The sequence below is a fragment of the Schistocerca piceifrons genome, chromosome 1 (genome assembly GCF_021461385.2).
Source record: "Schistocerca piceifrons isolate TAMUIC-IGC-003096 chromosome 1, iqSchPice1.1, whole genome shotgun sequence".
NCBI classification, from domain to species: Eukaryota; Metazoa; Arthropoda; class Insecta; order Orthoptera; family Acrididae; genus Schistocerca; species Schistocerca piceifrons.
This window is the reverse complement of record NC_060138.1, coordinates 570,508,393-570,535,048: the sequence shown is the minus strand read 5'-3', so window position 1 is coordinate 570,535,048 and position 26,656 is coordinate 570,508,393. Positions and strand designations below refer to the sequence as shown.

Genomic DNA, 26,656 nt, shown 5'->3' with positions numbered 1-26,656 from the left:
TTCGTCACTCAGTCCTATTGGTTTGCGCAAACTTTTTTCAATTTAGATGTCGTTTGTTTCTTCTCAGAAGTTATATTAATGCAAGTTATCTGATTTAACAAATATTAGAACCACATTGAATAAACTTTCAAGAATCACACTCGCGATGAACGCTGTCAAAAATTAATAATCTTGTCAAATAAATTACTTAACATAATTCTTCATAAATAAATTCTCGGAACACGTATTTAAACTTTTGTAGTATACACTAGTTTATTATCTTCCTACATATAGACGTGAACCTGAGCCTTGACAAGATAGGACTAACATTTTCAATAAGATTAAACTCTCTATGACGTCATTGTTGTACAAAACATTACAAATTATTCATTTTCAGTTTTTAGAAGCACGACGCAACAAATCGGTTTCAGAATCTTCTGTTGCTCTTTGGCTGTCGACCCGCGACGTATAGTGGCCAGCAATTTTCTCTCTGGTCCCGGCAGCGAAGATGCTGTCTCCGTTCGTTGCGCCGCCATCTCCGTACATGAAACATAAAAAATAAATACAAAAACTTTAGACAATTCACATCCATTACAAATATTACAAAAAAATACATAAACAAAACTAAATTAAACTTATATTCACCTGCAAACTGGGCTGACACTGGTGGATGGGTGACGCTTCAATTTCGCGTCCCACTACAAGGCCCACGTTACTTTGTCATGAAGAGCAACGAAACAGCGCATAGAATATCGTCGACGTATCACTGTGCTGTAAGGCAGGCACGGATGATAACCAAAGGGGTTCTGCCATGAACAGAAATGGCGCCCCATCTCATCACTCCTGGTCGTCGGATCTAATTGAAGGCGACAGCTAGATTTGTGAGCCACCTCTGTCCGGGACGTCTCCAGATACGTCTCTGGCATCGAATCTCGTTGACTGAAATAGAATTGTCATCAATGATGAGTCCCACTTCGAACTGAGTCCCGATGACCAGGGAAGACGTGTCTGAAAATGCCCCAGACAGTGGTGGGATACCAAACTGACTGTCGCCCACCATATGGCCCGACAAGTAGAGTGGCATTTCTTTTCATATCAGAACTCCTTTGGTTGTCACCCGCGGTATCCTTACAGTACAACCACAGCGGTGCATCGCCGATGTTCTACGCCCCGTTTTGTTGTCCTTCATAGCAAGCCATGCTGGGCTTCAATTCAGCAAGGTAATGCCCGCGCGCACGCGACGAGGGTTTCTACTGCTTATCTTCGTGCTTTTCAAACCCCTACCTTGGCCAGCAAGGTAGCCGGATCTCTCCTCAGTTGAAAACGTTTGTAGCATTATGGGCAGACCTTCCAACCAGCTCGGTGTTTTGACGATCAAACGCGTCAGTTGGCCATAATTTGACATGACATCACTCAGGATGACATCCAAAAACTGTGTCAACCAATGCCAAGCAGAGTAATTGCTTGCATAAGGGCCAGAGGTGGACCAACTCTTTATTGGCTTGTTTAATTTGCGAAGCTCTTTTTCTTCCATAAATCATCCAATTTTCTGAAATTGTAATCATTTGAAACTTCCTGGCAGATTAAAACTGTGTGCGCGACCGAGACTCGAACTCGGGACCTTTGCCTTTCGCGGGCAAGTGCTCTGCCGTCTGAGCTACCGAAGCACGACTCACGCCCCGTACTCACAGCTTTACTTCTGCCAGTACCTCGTCTCCTACCTTCCAAACTTTACAGAAGCTCTCCTGCGAACCTTGCAGAACTAGCACTCCTGAAAGAAAGGATATTGCGGAGACATGGCTTAGCCACAGCCTGGGGGATGTTTCCAGAATGAGATTTTCACTCTGCAGCGGAGTGTGCGCTGATATGAAACTTCCTGGCAGATTAAAACTGTGTGCCCTACCGAGACTCGAACTCGGGACCTTTGCCTTTCGCGGGCAAGTGCTCTGCCGTCTGAGCTACCGAAGCACGACTCACGCCCGGTACTCACAGCTTTACTTCTGCCAGTACCTCGTCTCCTACCATCCAAATTTTACAGAAGCTCTCCTGCGAACCTTGCAGAACTAGCACTCCTGAAAGAAAGGATATTGCGGAGACATGGCTTAGCCACAGCCTGGGGGATGTTTCCAGAATGAGATTTTCACTCTGCAGCGGAGTGTGCGCTGATATGCTGTGAGTACCGGGCGTGAGTCGCGCTTCGGTAGCTCAGACGGCAGAGCACTTGCCCGCGAAAGGCAAAGGTCCCGAGTTCGAGTCTCGGTCGGGCACACAGTTTTAATCTGCCAGGAAGTTTCATATCAGCGCACACTCCGCTGCAGAGTGAAAATCTCATTCTGGAAACATCCCCCAGGCTGTGGCTAAGCCATGTCTCCGCAATATCCTTTCTTTCAGGAGTGCTAGTTCTGCAAGGTTCGCAGGAGAGCTTCTGTAAAGTTTGGAAGGTAGGAGACGAGGTACTGGCAGAAGTAAAGCTTTGAGTACCGGGCGTGAGTCGTGCTTCGGTAGCTCAGACGGCAGAGCACTTGCCCGCGAAAGGCAAAGGTCCCGAGTTCGAGTCTCGGTCGGGCACACAGTTTTAATCTGCCAGGAAGTTTCATATCAGCGCACACTCCGCTGCAGAGTGAAAATCTCATTCTTGTAATCATTTGTTTGTCTGTTCGTGTACATCTACAGATTTCCGTTCCGTTCACCACAAACTCACAAACAAACAAAAAAGAGAGAACTGGACGTAATTTGAAAACATGGTCGGAAAGTCAGGTAGATATGGTAAAAAAAATGTTGCATGCAATTTGTCGTTCAGTTCAGATGGAGAGCGCTTGATCTGAACGCTGATCGTGGCCGTTGTATACTTGCGTTTCGCATCGATGCTTGTACAACGTGACATTGCTTTAGTTATCAGTTGTTATCGAAAAACATCTTAGCTACCATTCATTGGAAAAACTATTTCTCAGAAATAATTTTGTTGCTATTTTCTGCAAGCAAAAGCTCTATAAATCTCTCCAAATCCTTGAACAGCACACACTCTAATCTGTATTCTGCTTCAACTCAAACACTATACTTACAACAAAAATTAAACTTGTTAATTCTCACTGAAGACCAGACCACTACAAGCGTCCCAACATCTACTAAATCCAGCATGCCTCTCCATTAATCCTAATATCACCAAACTCAAGCTGAGGTTTTTGAAATTACGCATTGTGTGTTCTCATCGACTTCAAATTGTGGTTATGTAAGAAGTGTGGATTTACTGGGATTTGTCTGGCAGGGGGAGGAGAGATGGCTACAAACCGTTCTTTATTACCAGACTTATGCTAATACTTTGTGTCCATTTAAGACGCATCCATGACGTCTCGTAAAGTTGTGCCTTGGGAGCTTTTGGAAATGCCCCGGTTAAGATTTGTGGCACTGCTGGTGCTTTTGGAAGGAAATAGGCAACTTGCTGCCGTTGTATCTCTCTCTCTCTCTCTCTCTCTCTCTCTCTCTCTCTCTCTCTCTCTCTTCCTCATTACTGCAAATGACACCAATATGACATTATTCTCTACTCGCACTTATCATAGTCACCATAATCATCAGAGTTATACTTAAGATACCTCGTGTTCAATCTACCATGGCGGCATTAACTAAAACGCCTTGTAGCAAAATAAAAATCAAAGCTGTACCACAGTTCCTTTTCTTTCACCCCGACTCCACGAACTATTTCCCACAATACACACTCAACTTTTTCAGTCTACGTTCTTCAGATAACAATCTTAAAGCCAAACTAGACAATCCACCCAACACTGCTCCATACACCATGCTCTTTCTTCTCGCTCAGCTTTTCTTTTAAAAATCGCCATTCTCTGCATGTTTACATAAAATCAAGAAATTTTCGACCATCTTCACTTTCTGCAAGTAACTTAACCGTACCATTCTGCTTAAGTGTAAGCCATAAAGAAAACTGTCTCACTAAGATGTAACCACAAATAACAGCGATTAGAGCGACATTTCTACTCACTAAGCACAAAATCATAATTATCTGTATTCTTAAAAAACAGGTATATCTTTAGTCTATACCTTTTCAAGTTTTGCAACCATTGTTTAGTTCTGTTTTTTTCCTTTAAATGCCGTGGATGAAGAATTACCAGCCTGCCCCGTTTCCCCTGCCCGTGAAAGAAGGATGACAGAACAAAATGAAGGTGGTGCAAGCAAGAATTTCTTATTGAAGGTGTTGTTCACCATCCACTGATTTTCGGCGCTCCTCTACTTTGGTGATTAAACACATGATTTCTATCTGGAGTCATTTTTGCCCTTTCTTGTACGTCTACGCATCCATCAGTAACATTTCTTGCAAACTGTATCGTCCACTGCTTGTTTTTGGTATTTATGTATGTCTGCATGACTGCTGTGCACAACAATGAGATTATCGAAGATTCTATAACGATAGTTGTTAAAATATTTATAACTGTGTACAATTGCTAAAGTCTTTAACTGAAATCTGATTTACTCCATCTAACTTTCACTCACATAGAAACATATGATACATAAAATTCGCTATTCAGTCGACTTCACAGAAACATATAATCCCTGAAACTAGCTTTAATGTTGTGTTACTAAATCCACTGTTATAAGTAAAAAAAAGTACAATACCGAAAATAATCTGAGAGAGTTATATGCTAGCTGACCACTGACTAAAAAAATACAGTCACCCATCCTGAAAACATATTAGCATCTCTTACATAGCAACTGATATGCTAAATCATACATTACACAAAACCTTAAAACACTTGTAGCTGGAAAAGTAATTTAATTGTGTAATTTTATTTTCAGCTTGGTGGAGGACTTAGACTTCTACGTCTATCGCTATGCAGGCTACGGGAAAGAATTCATTAAATCGAGCAAAGTCAGCCCTGATGCCTATATTCAGCTAGCGTTGCAACTAGCGTACTTCAAGTAAGAATACTTTATATAACTTCAAGTTATTGACTATAAAATAAATTTTAAAATTTGGTAAAATATTCTATCAATGTCAAACCATAACCTTCTTCCTTTCTTTTTTATTCTGTAATCATCTTAAAAATATATCCTTCCAGCTTCCATACACCTAACACAAAGACAGTTCCATTTTTAAACTTTTTCTTTAATTACTAAGAACATAATGAATGCAACACACAGGATGTATTGTCTGATGTCATAGTGAGTAAACTTTAGTTTGCTTTAGACGTTCTGGTGGAGCTCCCTAACACACGATGCTATGCTTAAACAGCAGAGGAAGCGTAACAATAAAGCGAATGCTGGTTCTTTGTCATTTATAAAGAAGAAACTGTAGAATTTCTGTGCTGCATCTGCTAGTTATGTTAGGACCACGCCACGTCTCGTGCGGCGAACTGGAGCTATCGATGAAGAATAACAATATCTTATGTACCCCTGACGGATCATTGCTGTTTCACGCCGGCATTCCTCTCTGTGTAAGAACCAAGAAGTCGCCTGCAGACGTACGCTGAATCTGTCACCCAGTTGGTACCCCGACGGCAGCCACTGCACATTCTCCGACAATATACTAGATACGTCGTAGCTTGTGTTGTCAGCTGCTACGATTACTATTTTGTTCGAGGCAAACACACATAAGTGTATTGATTTCCGGACCCAATATTTTCCAGGTTAACATTTACGACGGACATCGTCTGTTGCTTGACATTGGCTATCAGGAACATATGTTAATCTGTAAAGTGATGACGGTTCGTGATTTTAACGCAGACTGGACATTCATCATAGATGATGGTTTTTATCAATTGAGGAAGACTGAGAACTTTGCCTACCAACGCCACCTATTAGTCTGCGTCATTCCGTAACAACTCACTATACCAATTGCCATAGTATATATATCTACCAGAAAATACAACTTAAAAGTTGCGAAACCAGTTGTGTGAGTCTCTTATCAACTTAAATAAACACAGCTACAGCGGGCTATTGGACTATTCAGTTCATTTTCATAACTCTAACACCTATATGTAAACACCTGTTACGCTGTATGACTTTTGAATCAATTACGTATATGTTATTCTGTCTTATTCCATTAGAGTATTGTCTGAGGTCCGAATGACTTCCCATACGCCTCCGTTCGCACTCAAATCTCTCTTAGATGGTTCTCATGGTTATAACATGCCACTTATAATGAAGGTTAAACCTCTAATGACACATAAAATTACTGATATATGTTAGTTTACATAATTTTAAAAGTAGATACGCCCGCACTGAAAATATTTGAATCTGCTACTTAGCTGGTTTTATGTTGCTCCTGTTGTCTTCTACGGGATATGATGGGTATCTCAAGTTTTTCGTGTACAAAGAAATGTGGAAACTTCGCAAAATCGTAATAGTTCATTGGATGACTTTACCCACTAATTACTAAAAGTTCATTCATTTTTAGCTTAACAACCGTTTCACAATAATCATTCAACTTCCACAGTAATATGATTTCCATCCGCTCATATGAGTTACGAAATTCTAACTTCAGTCTTCGACTGCACAGTTATGTCTAACTCTTCACCATCTCTTCCTGCCCAGAGAGAAGGATTAGAGAGATTACAACTGAAGGCGAAGAATCTAATTATTTACGTTTCTGGAAATGAAAGTTTTTACCGTATATTAACTATATATTAACTATACACATATTTTTTACTTAAACAAAGAAAAGTAGTGAAAATATGTTTATAAAAAATTTTATAAAATTTATGTAGTTATCTTTCTTGTTAACTGGCTTCAAAATTATTCTATTCATATAGAATGAAAATTCCAGTTCCGATATTTATTGTTCACATATAAATCGATTTACATAATGTTCTTACTTTTTATAAATGAAATGATCGATACCCAACGGTATCAAAGGTTTCCTATACGCACTGGGACCGATTGCATCACACGGTCCGTGTGAATACGAAGATGGCAGAAATACGAATGTGGCAGCAGAATGATCGCCTAGTCTTCTTCTAATTCAAGTTCTCTAAATTTAGCTAAAAAATGGTTCAAATGGCTCTGAGCGCTATGTCACTCAACTTCAGAGGTCATTAGTCCCCTAGAACTTAGAACTAGTTAAACCTAAGTAACCTAAGGACATCACACACATCCATGCCCGAGGCAGGATTCGAACCTGCGACCGTAGCGGTCTCGCGGTTCCAGACTGCAGCGCCCAGAACCGCTCGGCCACTTTGGCCGGCTAAATTTAGCTAACTGTTACGAAAATTACGTCGTCTCTCCTGCAAGGATTCCCAATTAATTCTCCGAAGATCTATATTAGATTTTCATATGTGCAATGCGATTCTAGCAGCACGTCCCTGAATTCATTTGATGTCTGTTGTGAAGACTACTTGATAAAGAGTACAAACACTGGAACAAGATTTAGAATTGGCCACACTAGCTTCTAGTGTACTACTTCCCTTACAGATGCATTGCATTTTCCCAGAATCCTTCCAGTGGATCTAACTTTTCCCTTCGCCTTCTCTAATATCGATTTTACATGATTGTCCCATTTCATATCACTTCTTATTATTACACCTAAATGTTTACATGTGCTCAAAATGTTCACCACTAATCTTGTTATCCGATTCTATCAATTTCTTTCTTTTTGTTAAAGGCATTATCTTCGATTTATCCACCGTCAAACAGAGCTGCCATTCATTTCACCAAGAGGAAACTTTGTCCAAATCCGACGTGTATCACTGCAATTCTCCAGTCTCATGCTACACTGAATCATTTCTCCTCATACATTCCATACGGATATGCAAGTCTTTATGATTGTATTCCTTGCGGTGTTGAGTGCGGTTACGGATTTATCTACACTCCTGGAAATGGAAAAAAGAACACATTGACACCGGTGTGTCAGACCCACCATACTTTCTCCGGACACTGCGAGAGGGCTGTACAAGCAATGATCACACGCACGGCACAGCGGACACACCAGGAACCGCGGTGTTGGCCGTCGAATGGCGCTAGCTGCGCAGCATTTGTGCACCGCCGCCGTCAGTGTCAGCCAGTTTGCCGTGGCATACGGAGCTCCATCGCAGTCTTTAACACTGGTAGCATGCCGCGACAGCGTGGACGTGAACCGTATGTGCAGTTGACGGACTTTGAGCGAGGGCGTATAGTGGGCATGCGGGAGGCCGGGTGGACGTACCGCCGAATTGCTCAACACGTGGGGCGTGAGGTCTCCACAGTACATCGATGTTGTCACCAGTGGTCGGCGGAAGGTGCACGTGCCCGTCGACCTGGGACCGGACCGCAGCGACGCACGGATGCACGCCAAGACCGTAGGATCCTACGCAGTGCCGTAGGGGACCGCACCGCCACTTCCCAGCAAATTAGGGACACTGTTGCTCCTGGGGTATCGGCGAGGACCATTCGCAACCGTCTCCATGAAGCTGGGCTACGGTCCCGCGCACCGTTAGGCCGTCTTCCGCTCACGCCCCAACATCGTGCAGCCCGCCTCCAGTGGTGTCGCGACAGGCGTGAATGGAGGGACGAATGGAGACGTGTCGTCTTCAGCGATGAGAGTCGCTTCTGCCTTGGTGCCAATGATGGTCGTATGCGTGTTTGGCGCCGTGCAGGTGAGCGCCACAATCAGGACTGCATACGACCGAGGCACACAGGGCCAACACCCGGCATCATGGTGTGGGGAGCGATCTCCTACACTGGCCGTACACCACTGGTGATCGTCGAGGGGACACTGAATAGTGCACGGTACATCCAAACCGTCATCGAACCCATCGTTCTACCATTCCTAGACCGGCAAGGGAACTTGCTGTTCCAACAGGACAATGCACGTCCGCATGTATCCCGTGCCACCCAACGTGCTCTAGAAGGTGTAAGTCAACTACCCTGGCCAGCAAGATCTCCGGATCTGTCCCCCATTGAGCATGTTTGGGACTGGATGAAGCGTCGTCTCACGCGGTCTGCACGTCCAGCACGAACGCTGGTCCAACTGAGGCGCCAGGTGGAAATGGCATGGCAAGCCGTTCCACACGACTACATCCAGCATCTCTACGATCGTCTCCATGGGAGAATAGCAGCCTGCATTGCTGCGAAAGGTGGATATACACTGTACTAGTGCCGACATTGTCCATCCTCTGTTGCCTGTGTCTATGTGCCTGTGGTTCTGTCAGTGTGATCATCTGACCCCAGGAATGTGTCAATAAAGTTTCCCCTTCCTGGGACAATGAATTCACGGTGTTCTTATTTCAATTTCCAGGTGTGTATTTGGCACAAAATAACCGAGACTACTTGCATTGCTTGTGAACTACGTCGCCTACCAAAAAAGTGAAGCATCCTGAAGACAGGATCGAATGTCAAAGTAACTTTGTACGCGTTCATGCCATCGGTTTGTATGAAAGTTCAATTTACCAAGCCTGCTAGGCTATACAGGGTGGTCAGAAACAGTCTGAAAAGGTTGTGTGTGTGTTGCAGCATAGGGTGAGCTGAGAATCAGTTGTGAAGAAAAAATTCGATACGTTGTGCCGTTTATGAGTTAATTAGCTATGAAGTTAGCCAGTCAGGACGATGTGCACGCAAATGCAAGCGGCCCGCCAGATACAGTTAGTATCAGTTGCTCTCATCCATACAACCGTACTCCACGTCCAATTTTTGAATCACCCTCTTGTTCGGTGTTATGAGACCAAACGAAGGACACGTTTGGTGACACCGTCTCTGCTGCTTGAATTTGTGCACTCAACGACTGATTGGCTAACTTCAATGCTAATGAACTCGGAATTGGCGCAACATATCGAATCTTTTTTCTTAACAGTTGTTTCACATCGCAACCAATGTTGCAACACTCTTACATGCTTTTCAGGCTGATCACCTTGTATAAGTGGTGTAGACAATGTTAAATATTGAACGATCACTGTGGAGGACACGGCGATGCTGCGTGCTAGTGTGGGTCATTTTTATAGGTACATGAAAGTGTAAAAGCTGGTCCTCCATTTGGCTATCTGGTCAGTCGTGCAATATCCAGATCTGTGGGGTTTCCGGATGTGACATGATCGCTTGGTGGAATTCGTGGGAAGGTATTAGCAGAGATACTCGTCTTCAAGATACCGGTCAAACAAAGGATCGATATACTGTGCACCAAGAACATCGCAACCCCTTCAAATCTGGGCTACCATCCGATAACACCAGTAGCGCGCCAGGCTGCCTCGGGAGACGATACGACGCCTTTATGACACCATTCCCGATCACGTCAGTGCGTCTATCAAGGCCAGTGGGGGATGCAACGTCATTCTCATAAGTGAGATCATACTGCCAAATTCTTTACAAATTTGACTCCATTTGACTCCTGCCCAACTTGCGAAGTTTCATTTCGTTTCTTCCTTCCCTCGGGGTGCTTTACTTTTTTTTGTGAGGCGGCGTGTTTGACGTAGCGTATTAGTGCATGACTGTTTTTAGGCCTTGAGCTCTGTCGTTACGTTGTGATAATTTTGAGCTGTTGGAAGAATGAAGTCAGACGTGTGTGAACTAAATAGGTTCTGCTCCGATAGCGACCACTACTTATGATCACTATTACCGTCACCACAATCGAAAATTTCATGACCACTTCTATTTAAAGGGCTCTTACAGAATTCTCCATGCATTATAGTCTTCAAGCAGAACAGCCATGTTGCACTTAAATTTTTTCTAACGCCATGCACCCATTTTGCTTGGTTCGTCGTCTGAGTTTATCCCCATCTCTCGTAACCCAGCACAGTACTTTTATAGTTGATTCGCCTGGCCATATGACAACCCTCATTACTATTACAGTCATAATTTCGTCCTGGTAATGGAAAATAGGACGTCTTGCTAGAGGTCAGCAACCGTGTTTACGCACTTACACACAAATTTTTACGTTAAGGTTACACTTTATTATTTATGTTTAAAGGTTACGGCACTGAGCTGTCTTCAGGTCTGTCGTAAGACAACAATTATAAACATGGGATTACATTATTTAACATTGCAGTAGACAAATTAGATGTAAGGGAAAAAGGGATGAACATGGAACTCACACCATTTCAACATATTACAAGAAATAAGATGTGCTTGCAACTGCTTGAAAAGTAAATACAGTATATAAATATGAATAGTATAAACTAAGAAACCTTTAAAAATCAGTACAGTGTATTATGTCAAATGGTACATGCTCGTATTAAGTATAGGGGCATTCTGGCGGCCATAAGGCCGCAGGTGCGAAAGTAAATTATTCATCCGCCGCCAGCTCGCGCTCCAAGTTGTGCTTTAATCGAAATAAAACAACTTAAACACAAGTGTTCTTACAAAATATGAAATAACGTGCATGGCATGTGTATAGTTTTTGCTTTACGACAGATCTGAGGATGGCTGAGTGGCGGAATACTTAATCGGAAATATAGAAGTATCACCTTCAAACGAAAAAACTGTGTAAAAGAACATAATTAAGTCTTCACTCCAGTCTAAAGACCGAGCCATTCGTTTGTTTTTCTGTCTCTCCCAGTAATTCCTAACACTCGTCTCTCCATTACTCTCTCTTGAAAATCTCAGTTTTTGAATGTTTTTCGCAGTAAAATTTTATGTCTTAAAGCTGCTGTTCAAAATTAGCACTACACACTGATAACAAATTTTCGATTTCAGAAATTTTGGAAGCTCAGTTTTTCCATACCAATAGCACTCCAAGCCATTATTACTCATTATTATAATTTTCAGTCTTGATCGATTTTTGTTTTCAAAAACTGCACAACTTACGCACTCCGTTAAACGATCTACAGAATCAGTCAAATAAGATTCAAGCAAATGCGAAGAAGTTTTATACGCTGCATACAATTTTTACAACAATGAATATGTTACATTTAATTGACTTTGATTCAAAGTATCTCTTGTCAGATTTCTACATACAGATACATTTCATGGAATAGTACTATATGTTAAGTGAGGCGAAATGCTCTGAATAAAACAACCTGTGGCAGATACATGGCGGTAGTGCAATAGTGTTTTGACGTTAAATTCCGAATATAACATCTAAATCTTAACACGAAAGCAGTATTACACTAGAGCCACCTATTCTGTATATACATGTTCTTTTCAATGTGATACATACGTGATTCCCTCCCAGTGCGGGTTCCCCATTCTAATGAAAGAGTATCATTTTATGTGTTCACTTTAAAACATCATCAATACGAAGACACCATTTTAATAATTTTCAAACCATGTACATATTTGTTATATTATTAGTAACTAACTGTACCTGGGCAGGCTTTCCTGTGTCTGTCTGCTTAAATGAAAAAGAAAGCAAAGAGAAAACACATGTTCATAAAATGTATGGGAATTGGTCATACATCCTAATCTCCTTCTCTCCCCCGCCTCTGTCTCTCTCCCTTGCTCCCTTCCTTTGTTCATTTCTTCCATCTGTCCTCTCTCTCTCTGCCCATCGTCTCCTCCCCCTCTCTCCATCTCTCCCTGCCTCTTCTCTTACTCCATCACCTCCACCCCCTTTCTCTGTCCATCTTCTCCCCCCCATCCTCTCCCTCCATCTCGTCCTGCCTCTCTCTCTGACCATCTTCTCGTACCTGCTTCTGTTATGTCCAGTTCCTCTCACCGTCCATCTCCTATTTCCCCCTCTGTCTGATCCTGAGCCTTGTTTATTGTTATTGCAAATTCGGTTTCTGTGTGGTATTCTAATCAGAAATCAATAAGCCATAAATACAACTTTCCTGTTTGTTAACACTGTTTGACTATTGTGTATTTACATTAAAAAGGAAATAGTCTACATGTGTCTCAACGTATATTACAGTAGCGCGTGCAAAAATTTGAAGTACATTGGAAAAGTACATTTTGAGATTTTTGGTAACAATGTTTTCCCTTTATACATTACATATATACGTGAATGGTTTGAAAAGTTCTCTGAATCACCCAGACAGGTCAGCGATAGCGAAACGAGTTATTCACGTAATATTCATTGCACTGTTGCCTGTACACAAGTGCCCCGTCAGTGCTCTTGGAAGAGAGCTGTGGCGGTGATGTGGCACTGTTGTTCCCGCATAGTGATTTGCGAAGATGGAAAAAATCGAGATTCGAGCAGTGACTAAGTACTTCGTAAAGAATGGTGTGAAACCAAAGGCATTGATACCGATTTCCAGAATACACTGGGGGATTCTGCTCCTTCATATTCAACTGCTGCCACCTGGACAAATGAATTTAGATTTGGTCGAGAGAGCTTAGATGATGATCCGCGCAGTGGTTGGCCAAGATGTGTCACTACTCCAGAAATCATTGCAAAAGTGCACAAAATTGTCATGGAATATCGCCGATTGAAAGTGCATTAAGTTGCTCACGCTTGCCAGATGTCATATGAAAGAGTATATCACATTTTAACTGAAGAATTAGAAATGAAAAAATTATCTGCAAGATGGATGTAGCGTCTCTTGATGCACGCACGCACACATGTGCCGTCGCCATGGAAAAATTACACGAATTGAGGTATGAATTGATGCGACACCCGCCTTATTCACCTGACATGGCTTCATCAGACTTCCATCTCTTCCCAAAACCGAAAATTTTTCTTGGTGTAAGAAAATTCACTTCGCGAAATGGGGGAGATAGTGCCACAGACATTATACGTGAATTGGATTGGCAATCATTAAAACAAAGGCGTTTTTCGTTGCGACGGGATCTTCGCATGAAATTTAGATCACCAGTTTTCTCCTCCAATTGCGAAAACATTCTGTTGGCACCCACCTACATAGGGAGAAATGATCATCACGATAAAATAAGAGAAATCAGGGCTCGCACAGAAAAATTTAAGTGCTCGTTTTTCCCGCGTGCAGTTCGAGAGTGGAGCGGTGGAGAGACAGCTTGAAGGTGGTTCATTGAACCCTCTGCCAGGCAATTAATTGTGAATAGCAGAGTAATCACGTAGATGAAACTAAGAACCGATAGCCGGAGTTGACAACTATTTTACAGGCCTGGAGGAAACTCATTTTCGAGATGGGATCAAGGCACTGGAACATCGTTGGACCAAGTGTATTTATTATACAACGAGATTACATTGAAAAATAAAAAAAGTTTCAGCGACGTAAGTACTTTTTAACTTTTCCAACCACCCTCGTATATCACTAAATAAGCGTCAAACGGAAAAACCACAAAGAACGAAACTTGGCTAGCTTGGAAACCAGATGGCGCTATGGTTGGCCCGCTAGATGGCGCTGCCATAGGTCAAAGGGATATCAACTGCTTTTTTTTTTTTTTTAATAGGAACCCCCATTTTTATTACATATTCGTGTAGTACGTAAGGAAATATGAATGTTTTAGTTGGACCAATAAATGCTCAAAATGATGTCCGTCAACCTCAAATGCATTTGGCAATACGTGTAACGACATTCCTCTCAACAGCGAGTAGTTCGCCTTCCGTAATGTTCGCACATGCATTGACAATGTGCTGACGCATGTTGTCTGACGTTGTCGGTGGTTCACGATAGCAAATATCCTTAAACTTTCCCCACAGAAAGAAATCCGGGGACGTCAGATCCGGTGAACGTGTAGTGCTTCGACGACCAATCCGCCTGTCATGAAATTGCTATTCAATACTGCTTCAACCACACGCGAGCTATGTGCCAGACATCCATCATGTTGGAAGTACATCGCCATTCTGTCATGCAGTGAAGCATCTTGTAGTAACATCGGTAGAACATTACGTAGGAAATCAGCATACATTGCACCATTTAGATTGCCATCGATAAAATGGGGCCAATTGTCCTTCCTCCCATAATGCCGCACCATACATTAACCCGCCAAGGTCACTGATGTTCCACTTGTCGCACCCATCGTGGATTTTCCGTTGCCCAATAGTGTATATTATGCCGGCTTACGTTACCGCTGTTGGTGAATGACGCTTCGTCGCTAAATAGAGCGCGCGCAAAAAATCTGTCATCGCCGCGTAATTTCTCTTCTGCCCAGTGGCAGAACTATACACGACGTTCAAAGTCGTCGCCATGCAATTCCTGGTGCACAGAAATATGGTACGGATGCAATCGATGTTGATGTAGCATTCTCAGCACCGGCGTTTTTGAGATTCCCGATTCTCGTGCAATTTGTCTGCTACTGATGTGCGGATAAGTCGCGACAGCAGCTAAAATACCTACTTGGGGTCAAAAACGGTTCAAATGGCTCTGAGCACTATGGGACTTAACTTCTGAGGTCATCAGTCCCCTATAACTTATAACTACTTAAACATAATTAACCTAAGGAAAACACACACACCATGCCCGAGGCAGGATTCGAACCTGCGACCGTAGCGGTCGCGCGGTTCCAAACTGTAGCGCCTAGAACCGCTCGGCCAGCCCGGCCGACTACCAACTTGGGCATCATTATTTGTTGCAGGTCTTGGTTGACGTTTCACATATGGCTAAACACTTCCTGTTTCCTTAAATAACGGTCCGGACACGTGGATGATGTCGTCCAGGATACCGAGCAGCATACATAGCACACGCCTATTGGGCATTTTGGTCACAATAGTCATACATCAACACTATATCGACCTTTTCTGCAATTGGTAAACCGTCTATTTTAACCCGGGTAATGTATCACGAAGCAGATACCGTCCGCACTGACGGAATGTTACGTGATACCACGTACTTATACGTTTGTGACTATTACAGCGCCATCTATCACAAAGCGAAAAAAGTGGTCCAACTAAAACATTCATATTTCTTTACGTACTACACGAATATGTAATAAAAATGGGGGTTCCTATTTAAAAAAACACAGTTGATATCCGTTTGACCTATGGCAGCGCCATCTAGTGGGCCAACCATAGCACCATCTGGTTTCCTCGTTCAAGTTAGACAAGTTTCGTCCTTTGTAGTTTTTTCGTTTGACGCTTATTTCGTGAGATATTTGGCCCGGTCACTATCAGTGGATCACCCTATATATATATATATATATATATATATATATATATATATATATATATATATATGTGTGTGTGTGTGTGTGTGTGTGTGTGCTATATGTATTCAGAATAAACGTATATTAAAGAATTAGGTACTTAAAATAACGCCCATATTAGAATTCAACATTGCGTCAATCAAAGCAACGGTGAAGAACTATAGGAGGTTAGCGATTTTGAACAAACCAACACTCACATTTTTATAAGGTTTGCTCTTTTATTACATCTCTATTACGTATACAACACATGGCGTCCCAGTAGACTAGGTATATAAAATCACGTGAGTATTCGAATGCAAGGTTGCGTCACAATTTCAGAGAAATCCGTGAAGGTATTTCGGAGAGTTGAGATTTTGAAGAAACGAACCTCTGTGTTTGTACTTATATAGAAACTGTAAGTGTTCCTAATCGCAAATCTCCGAAAGTTTTTGACTGAACACCTTGGAATTCTGACACAACTTTCCATTAACGTATGCACGTATTTCATTTACCTATTTTTTAAATATATGTAATACATAAATTTATATAAATTTATTAAGAGGGAAATGTTGTTACAAAAATTTCAAAACGTTGCATATACATATAGTAAGCATCACATTGTTGTTGTTGTTGTGGTCTTCAGTCCTGAGACTGGTTTGATGCAGCTCTCCATGCTACTCTATCCTGTGCAAGCTTCTTCATCTCCCAGTACCCACTGCAACCTACATCCTTCTGAATCTGCTTAGTGTATTCATCTCTTGGTCTCCCCCTACGATTTTTACCCTCCACGCTGCCCTCCAATACTAAATTGGCGATCCCTTGATGCCTCAGAACATGTCCTACCAACCGATCCCTTCTTCTGGTCAAGTTGTGCCACAAACTTCTCTTCTCCCCAATCCTATTCAATACTTCCTCATTAGTTATGTGATCTACCCATCTAATCTTCAGCATTCTTCTGTAGCACCACATTTCGAAAGCTTCTATTCTCTTCTTGTCCAAACTATTTACCGTCCATGTTTCACTTCCATACATGGCTACACTCCATACAAATACTTTCAGAAATGACTTCCTGAAACTTCAATCTATACTCGATGTTAACAAATTCCTCTTCCTCAGAAACGCTTTCCTTGCCATTGCCAGTCGACATTTTATATCCTCTCTACTTCGACCATCATCAGTTATTTTGCTCCCCAAATAGCAAAACTCCTTTACTACTTCAAGTGTCTTATTTCCTAATCTAATACCCTCAACATCACCCGACTTAATTCGACTACATTCCATTATCCTCGTTTTGCTTTTGTTGATGTTCATCTTATATCCTCCCTTCAAGACACCATCCATTCCATTCAACTGCTCTTCCAAGTCCTTTGCTGTCTCTGACAGAATTACAATGTCACCGGCAAACCTCAAAGGTTTTATTTCTTCTCCATGGGTTTTAATACCCACTCCGAATTTTTCTTTTGTTTACTTTACTGCTTGCTCAATATACAGATTGAATAACATCGGGGATAGGCTACAACCCTGTCTTACCCCCTTCCCAACCACTGCTTCCCTTTCATACCCCTCGACTCTTATAACTGCCACCTGGTTTCTGTACAAATTGTAAATAGCCTTTCGCTCCCTGTATTTTACCCCTGCCACCTTTAGAATTTGAAAGAGAGTATTCCAGTCAACATTGTCAAAAGCTTTCTCTAAGTCTACAAATGCTAGAAACGTAGGTTTGCCTTTCCTTAATCTTTCTTCTAAGATAAGTCGTAAGGTCAGTATTGCCTCACGTGTTCCAGTATTTCTACGGAATCCAAACTGATCTTCCCCGAGGTCGGCTTCTACTAGTTTTTCCATTCGTCTGTAAAGAATTCGTGTTAGTATTTTGCAGCTGTGGCTTATTAAACTGATTGTTCGGTAATTTTCACATCTGCCAGCACCCGCTTTCTTTGGGATTGGAATTATTATATTCTTCTTGAAGTCTGAGGGTATTTCGCCTGTTTCATACATCTTGCTCACCAGATGGTAGAGTTTTGTTAGGACTGGCTCTCCCAAGGCCGTCAGTAGTTCCAATGGAATGTTGTCTACTCCGGGGGCCTTGTTTCGACTCAGGTCTTTCAGTGCTCTGTCAAACTCTTCACGCAGTATCGTATCTCCCATTTCATCTTCATCTACATCCTCTTCCATTTCCATAATATTGTCCTCAAGTACATCGCCCTTGTATAGACCCTCTATATACTCCTTCCACCTTTCTGCTTTCCCTTCTTTGCTTAGAACTGGGTTTCCATCTGAGCTCTTGATATTCATACAAGTGGTTCTCTTATCTCCAAAGGTCTCTTTAATTTTCCTGTAGGCAGTATCTGTCTTATCCCCAGTGAGATAAGCCTCTACATCCTTACATTTGTCCTCTAGCCATCCCTGCTTAGCCATTTTGCTCTTCCTGTCGATATCATTTTTGAGACCTTTGTATTCCTTTTTGCCTGCTTCATTTACTGCATTTTTATATTTTCTCCTTTCATCAATTAAATTCAATATTTCTTCTGTTACCCAAGGATTTCTACTAGCCCTCGTCTTTTTACCTACTTGATCCTCTGCTGCCTTCACTGCTTCATCCCTCAAAGCTACCCATTCTTCTTCTACTGTATTTCTTTCCCCCATTCCTGTCAATTGTTCCCTTATGCTCTCCCTGAAACTCTGTACAACCTCAGGTTCTTTCAGTTTATCCAGGTCCCATCTCCTTAAATTCCCACCTTTTTGCAGTTTCTTTAGTTTTAATCTACAGCTCATAACCAATAGATTGTGGTCAGAGTCCACATCTGCCCCTGGAAATGTCTTACAATTTAAAACCTGGTTCCTAAATCTCTGTCTTACCATTATATAATCTATCTGATACCTTTTAGTGTCTCCAGGGTTCTTCCATGTATACAACCTTCTATCATGATTCTTAAACCAAGTGTTAGCTATGATTAAGTTGTGCTCTGTGCAAAATTCTACCAGGCGGCTTCCTCTTTCATTTCTTATCCCCAATCCATATTCACCTACTACGTTTCCTTCTCTCCCTTTTCCTACACTCGAATTCCAGTCACCCATGACTATTAAATTTTCGTCTCCCTTCACTATCTGAATAATTTCTTTTATTTCATCATACATTTCTTCAATTTCTTCGTCATCTGCAGAGCTAGTTGGCATATAAAGCATCACATATTAAATAATTATATACCTAAACACACTCCCGTGTTAGAATTCAACGTATTGTGAACTTTCATAACAATAGATCAAGACCTTTCGGAAGTACACGATTTTGAACAAACGAAATTTTACATTCTTAGTTACATAGATAGTTTAAATGCTTATTGTTGACATATTGTACTGCTTTCATTTCCCATCCTCGACCGAGAGAGGCGAAAGAACAAAAGACAACAAAGTAAAATAAATTTTTATACATATTTATAGTTTCTTTCGTATTTTCTTTCTTCCAGCTTGAACCATTTCTACTGTAACACCTTCATATGCCAAATCCTTTACTTTCTTCTTACCATTAATGAATTTATACTATTCATGTTATGTTACATGCCGAGTATCATTCCAATTACTATCTTCGTTTCTTAGTCATCTACTGAACTATGCAGATACATAAAGAAAGCAACTAAAGCTTGAACAATGTTTTTTTTTCCCCTCTGTTACTGGTTACTGTGCCATAGGCAACTTCAAGAGAATACATTTACTATGTGGACAAAAGTATCCGGACACAACTATGTAATGAGGAACAGACCACTAGTTGTGACGAGAGGCAGATACGTCAGTATGAAAGGAGGCAAAGAGAATTGTGTTGTCAATATAGAAACAGTAACAGCTGAATGAGTAGGCCAGGAGAAACAAGCTACTTCAAACGTGCACTAATCATTGGATGTTACCTGAGTAACAAACCCATCAGGGATATTTCAACCCTTCTAAAACTGCCCAAGTCAGTATTTGGTGACGAGATTCTGAAGTGTGTTACAGGGCAGTTTTCTCAGAGCTGCTCCATAAGACAACCAAATCAACTCAAATTACAAGTGACGCATGAAAGTGTGCAAATAACTGTAACAAACACCGACGACTGTGAATTTAATAAATTCTTCTTTATTTCGTTCTACCGGTATATCGTGGTGAAAACTGTGTGTAATTTTTCTGAGAGCTGTGTCCGCTGGCTAAACGTGAGAACGCGATGATCATTGGGGTAGAACAGCAAGCGGGTCATAAAACTGTTTTTCGCTAAAAGGCAGAGTCCCTGGCGGGTGTGCACCGAGCGACGGGCGCTTTTTGAGATGGTGCTCTGTGTCCCAGTAGCGGCCACAGGAGGGGGCGTCAGGTCGATCTTCGGAAGTCGTAAACTCGTACTGTGAGGAGCGCTGAAAGGAACGGTTTCTAAAAAGACAGGGCTCTGCGGCGGGATGGAAAAACCTGAGACATTCAGAGGGAGAGGAAGCTGCTGAACTCAAAAAAAGAGGTTCAAAAAAATGGTTCAAATGACTCTGAGCACTATGGGACTTAGCATCTGAGGTCATCAGTCCCCTAGAACTTAGAACTACTTAAACCTAACTAACCTAAGGACATCACACACATCCATGCCCGAGGAAGGATTCGAACCTGCGACCGTAGCTGTCGCGCGGTTCCAGACTGAAGCGCCTAGAAAGAGGTTAGCGTTGTTTTGTGAGGGAGTCCAGGACGGGCTCATCAAAATTATTTTTGTAGCGACGGGAGGTGGCAACAAAACGACTATTCAAGCTGATGTATAGATTGTATGAGTCTGGCGATATACCATCTGACTTTCGGGAAAACGTCAAGCACACAGCTCCGAAGACTGCAAGAACTGACAAGTGCGAGAACTATCGCACAATCCACATAACAGCTCATACATCCAAATTATTGACAAGAATAATATACAGAAAAATGGAAAAGAAAATTGAAGATGTGACAGATGACGATCGGTTTGGCTTTAGGAAACCTAAAGGGACAGAGAGGCTGTTCTGGCATTACCCTTGAGAATGGAAGCAAGACTAAAGAAAAATCAAGACACGTTAACAGGATTCGTCGATTTGGAAAAAGCGGTCGACAATGCCAAATGGTGCAAGATGTTTGAAATTCTGAGGAAAACAGGGATAACCTGTTCAGAGAGACGGGTAATATACTACATGCACTAGAGTCAGGAGGGAATAATAAGAGTGGAAGGCTAAGAATGAAGTGCTCGCATTAAAAGGGTGTAAGAGAGGGATGCAGTCTTTCAGTCTTTCACCCCTACTGTGCAGTCTATACATAGAAGAAGCAATGACAGAAATAAAAGAAAGGAGTGGAATTAAAATTTAGTGGGACAGGATATTAATGACAAGATTCGCTGACGACATTCCTATCTTCAATGAAAGTGAAAACAAAATTACAGGAGCTGTTGAATGGAGTGAGCATTCTAATGAGTTCAAAATATGGACTGAGAGTAAATCGAAGAAAGATTAAAGCAAAGAGAAGTAGCAGATATGAGTACAAAGAGAAACTTAACATGAAGACTAACGGGTACAAAGTAGATGAAGTTAAGGAATTTCCTTACCTAGGCAGCAAAATTACCCCTTGACGGATGGAGCAAGGAGGACGTAAAAAGCAGACTACGACTGGCAAAAAGGGCATTCCTGGCCAAGAGAAGTCTACTAGTACAAACATAGGATTTAATTTGAGGAAGACGTTCCTGAGGATGTACTTTTCAGCACAGCAATGTGTGATTGTGTAACATGGACTGCAGAGAGGGTCCGCTGTGCAGAATCGGTTGAAAAAGGAATATATGGAAAATACTGACAAGAAGAAGGGACACGATGGTAGGACATCTTTTAAGACACCAGGGAATAAGTTCCATTGTACTAGAGGGAACTGTAGGAAGTAAAAACTGGTTCAGGAATACCGTGGAATACATCTAGCAAATAATTGCTGACGTAAGCTGCAAGTGCTACTCTGAGATGAAGACGTTGGCACAGGAGAGGAATTCATGGCGGGCCGCATCAAACCAGTCAGAAGAATGATGACAAAAAAAGAAAAAAAAGACGAGGATGAGAACTCGTGAATGTTACGTGCAATATGTCACTGGCTAGTCACAGCAGATTGTTTGCAAGGAGGAAAATTGCTAATATTTTTGTAAAATATTTCGTTGGACGCAACTCACAAGGTCCACAGCGATTAGCTAACAAGAATCTGGTGCTGGCAGGATCAACATGATTTTGAGAAGGAGAGCGTACAGACGCTAGATGCTAGAGCTCTGGGTCTTACAGCTCCAGAAATGGAACATTTTCCATTCGTCTGCACTTCCAGAAGCTAAATCTCGTTTCGAGACCCTGTCTCAGAGCCAGTCACAGATGCCTGGGCTCAACTTGTAACTTCCAGCCACCACTGCAGCCATTCTCTGTATGTGAGTTTTAGGGTGATGGTAAGCATGTGCAGCATTTGTGCGCGACACGACGAGATGGATGCAAAGTCATTTATTTCGAGTTAAAATTTTGGTTTTCTCAATTAATTTGTGCAGCCGGACGCTGCGGCCTGGCAGTTCTAGGCGCTTCAGTCCGGAACCATGTGGCTGCTACGGTCGCAGGTTCGAATCCTGTCTCGGGCATGGATGTGTGTGATGTCCTTAGGTTAGTTATATTTAAGTAGGTCTGAGTATAGAGGACTGATGACCTCAGATGCTAAGTCCCATAGCGCTTAGAGCCATTTGAACCATTTGAATTAATTCGTGCACTCAGGTACTGAACTAAACATGCGCTTACGCAAGGGAACTAGCGCTCATATTTACTTTTCTGGATCTCGCCGTTAATCTGTTAGCTAGGTCTGCACACAACTAATTGTACGTCATATTATCGTTTCCTTTTCTATCCCACTCATTGTATCAAGATATTATCGTGCATATTTAATAATGCTTTTCAGCGACTGAGCACTTAATAATTATTGCACTACCTATTCTATGTTTCAAAACAAGGCCATGTTTTGGGTAAAATGGTCGAGCAGCTGTTCATAAGCCACACATTTGTGTAGTTAGGGCTGGGCGAAGTTTGAGGTGGTGCAGAGAGTGACGCCACTGGACACTGGCTGACTGTAAACGAGTGATTTGGAATAATTAATAACCCAGTATCCTGTGGCAATCTGCATGAAGGGTTTTGGGATTGGTGAATCCCTGGAGAACGTCACCTGCCATCAAGCATAGTGTCAACAGAGAAGTTCGGAGTGGATCGTGTTTGGTTATGGGGGTGATTTTCATGGTTACGCTCTGGTCCCGTTACTGTGCATAAAAAACGCTAAATGTGAAAGTATATGAACACATTTTACAGCACAGTGTCTGTTTAAAGTAGAGGAATAGCATCTAGACCTACGACTGTTTACGACAGCTTGACAGGGCACCCTGTCATAAAGCAGCGTCTGTGAGGCGACGGTTTGTAGACAATAACGTACCTGACCTGAGTCCCAACCTTCCCTGGTTTCGGCTTGGACAAGGAATAAAGGACTGCCGTTCCTTCACAAACATTCAGACACCTCACTCAACGTTTCCTCAACACAGTTCAAGCTGTCATAAAGGCGAAGGGTGGACACAGCCCAGATTAATGTCCACTAATAGGTGTCCAGATACGTTTCATCGGGTAGTGTATTATATTTACCATACATAAGTATCTAATCATTTCCTTCACAGTCTCAATGATCTATGTTCCGAATACTATTGTTTAACTCAATATAGTTTGCCATGTCCCTGCTCTAATTTATTTTAAACTACAGTTTTCTCTTTAAGAAGCACATTGTATTATTTCGTTTTTCTTTCTTCTTATTTAAACACTAATTGAATGTACTTGATAAATACACAAATTCCAGTGTTAGTCTGTTTTTCTTCGTATCACACCAAATACATATTTCACAATGGTTAAGAAGAATATGTCTGCAGTAAAACACTTTTGATCGATTTTGGGGAAGCATGTCACAGAGTACGTTGAAAAATCAGTAGATCACGATGAACTATCCCTTAGTAACGTGAACAGTGGCTTTACTTTTGTGCCACGGTAGTAATATTTCACCACTATTATGCACAATACTTTGAGTCACTTATTTAATTAAATCATTTCCTGAATTCTATGAGTGCAGTACACTTACATATATGCCTGTCCATATCGTTTCGCACAGTGTTGGCTTAATACAAAAGTTTTCTCTGAAAAATATTAAAAAATCTGTTTTTCTTCTCTTTACAGTTTGTATGACATAGATTAAAAATAACAGCGGAAACTACGAGGTGTTGTCCAAAAGTTCCCGAAATTAGAATTTTGGCCAGTGGCTGTGTGCTGAGTGGTTTGGTTAGTTATCGGTGAGGATATTTCCATTATCGTCTTTCTATGAGTTTGCATCGGCTGGCATGAAAAAGCAGTGTCTGTAAAAAAAAAAGTTTTATACTTGAGAAAATCGCTACAGAAACGCTTCAAATGTTGAAGCAAGCTTTTGCAAACAACACTTTAGAACGGATAGCCTTACGACTAATACAGGCGTTTCTAACGTCCATTGATGATAACCACCTTGCTGTCGGGTGTCAAAATGGCGTCACATCAGAGAACAGTTGCTGGTGAATCGTCCAGGTTGCATGATCGTTGCCCACTAAGCTTTTTTGTCCCAGACGTTTCCTCCAGAGCTGCTCTGGACATCTTCATAGGTGTTACTGATTCCACTGAGTCTTGTCGACTGACGGGTCGGACGTCTGAGAGCGCCATAAATACTGTGAAAACGGTGCGTGATAGAAGCTAAATGTGATTGGCAGAGTTAATCCTTTTGAGGGATAAAAATTAACTATAGAACGTCATCTGTAGAAGATGCAACGTACTTATTGATTCTGTAGTCCTGTACCACTAAGTTTCACGGCTGCTTTCCTTTTAAAATTGCCTCCTTGTTTAAATATTTCGATGGCTTCCCAATGTAGCACTGCATAATTGTTCATCATTGTATATAAAAGACTTAGCGTCCCACAACATATACCCACCGAAATAGAACATCTCAAGCAGGTTTAAGAAAAAGAAGAAAATGTCATTATACGAACAAATAACAGTAGGCTGAAGGGCAAGGATAAATCACAGTTTTCTCCCTTTTATTAAAAAAGTAACTGATCAGATTGATAAGATTTTATAAAAACATAAAAGATATTTGTAGATCAGCAATGAAAATATATCAGTCTCGCCGCTGTGGCCGAGCGCTTCTAGGCGCTTCAGTCTGGAACCGGGCAACCGCTACGGTCGCAGGTTCGAATCCTGCCTCAGGCATGGATGTGTGTGATATCCTTAGGTTAGTTAGGTTTAAGTAGGGGACTGATGACTTCAGATGTTAAGTCCCATAGTGCTCAGAGCCATTTGAACCATTTATTCCGAAACCAGGATTTAACGTGCAGTGATGAACTATCATCCATCACAACATAGACAAGCCATGGAAATTATAAACAAGCGGACAATTTTAAAAGAAAATAAGAAGGCACGAAATTTAGTGAGGCCTAGGACAGTAGCTCCACAAAATCAACAGAAGTTTTATCGTTGACAAACGACAGTTCTTTAGTTAAGTTTTATCTCTGACAGGGACTATCTCAGCAGACCATGTGAACTTCTACTGCGCCCCGTTTCACATTATTTGCGTCGCTCTCCTACGTCCGATCTGCCAGTCGGCAAGATTCAAGGATACTAAATAGAAGGTTGAGGACGTAAGAATTACGGCGAAGTTTGTGCAACGACTACTTCAGGACGGACAGTAGCAACATCTTGTGGAAGTGTAAACAAATTTAAACAACTGCTGCAAGACGATTCCAAATTTCTTCCTAGATCACCGTTGGTGACGAAAGTTATGTTAATGGACATGCCCCTGAACGAAGTAGGAATCGTCAATATATTTACACGAGGTGTTCCCCTCAAGAGTCGTCAACCGCATTTTCTTTGTTTTTTTCGGCGCATATTTGCAGTTTCGTTTTTACAATATGTAGCTCGAGTCACCGAGTCATCACGTCGTTCATGGACGTTCATTGACGATTTGTTTTCCGTTACGAACAAAATTATTTTTAAAGCGGAATTTTATATTCCCGTGCGATAGAGAGGTCCCAGATTTGTCCAGTGTGATATTTCTTCTCTCGAAAAGTAAGAGCAGGCTCAGTAGAGCACGAAGAATAAATCCTGTACTCCAGCAGTCACCGAGTAGCGCTGCTGCATGGCAGCAGCAGTCAGCACGTGCCAGGGCAGTTCTGTCGCTGCTGGACCGCTGTTTATTCTACGTGTTCTATTGGCCTCCTTAATACATATCGATAAAACGATTATCACATTGGACTAATTCTGGACCACTGTTTTTAACAGATAACAAACCGACGATTTCTTTCGTCACTGGAAGTCTCGCTAAAGACGAGATCAGCAGTATTTGTTTGAAGTGAGTCGAGCTACAGAACCCAAAAACGAAATTGCAGATATCAGTAACAGAGGAAACAAGCCTGACGACTCTTAGGAGGGACACCCTGGATTGTTCACTTTGAGTTCGTGTTTCCTGGTCAGATGATCAATAGAGAGTTCTAAGGAGATGAGCAGGAAAAACAAACCCGTAATGTTCGATTACAGCATTAGTAGTGTGCTGCTTGACACGGTCACCTTGATTACGATTCTAGGCATAACGTTGCAAACAGATAAGAAATGGAACGAGCAGGCGAGGATTGTAATAGGGAAGGCGAATATTCGGCTTCGAATTATCAGGAGAATTTCAGGGAAGTGTGGTTCATCTGTAAAGGATACGGCATGTA

At 41.8% G+C, this 26,656-nt stretch overlaps 1 protein-coding gene across 1 annotated transcript in view; it reads left to right on the top strand.

Annotated features, from left to right (window-relative positions):
- LOC124752147 (choline O-acetyltransferase) overlaps positions 1 to 26,656 on the top strand; it is a 121,446-nt gene that overhangs the window by 58,980 nt on the left and 35,810 nt on the right. The window contains exon 6 of the mRNA XM_047248993.1: positions 4,786 to 4,908. Within this exon, the coding sequence (XP_047104949.1) occupies positions 4,786 to 4,908 (123 nt within the window). The remainder of the gene's footprint in view (positions 1 to 4,785; positions 4,909 to 26,656) is intronic.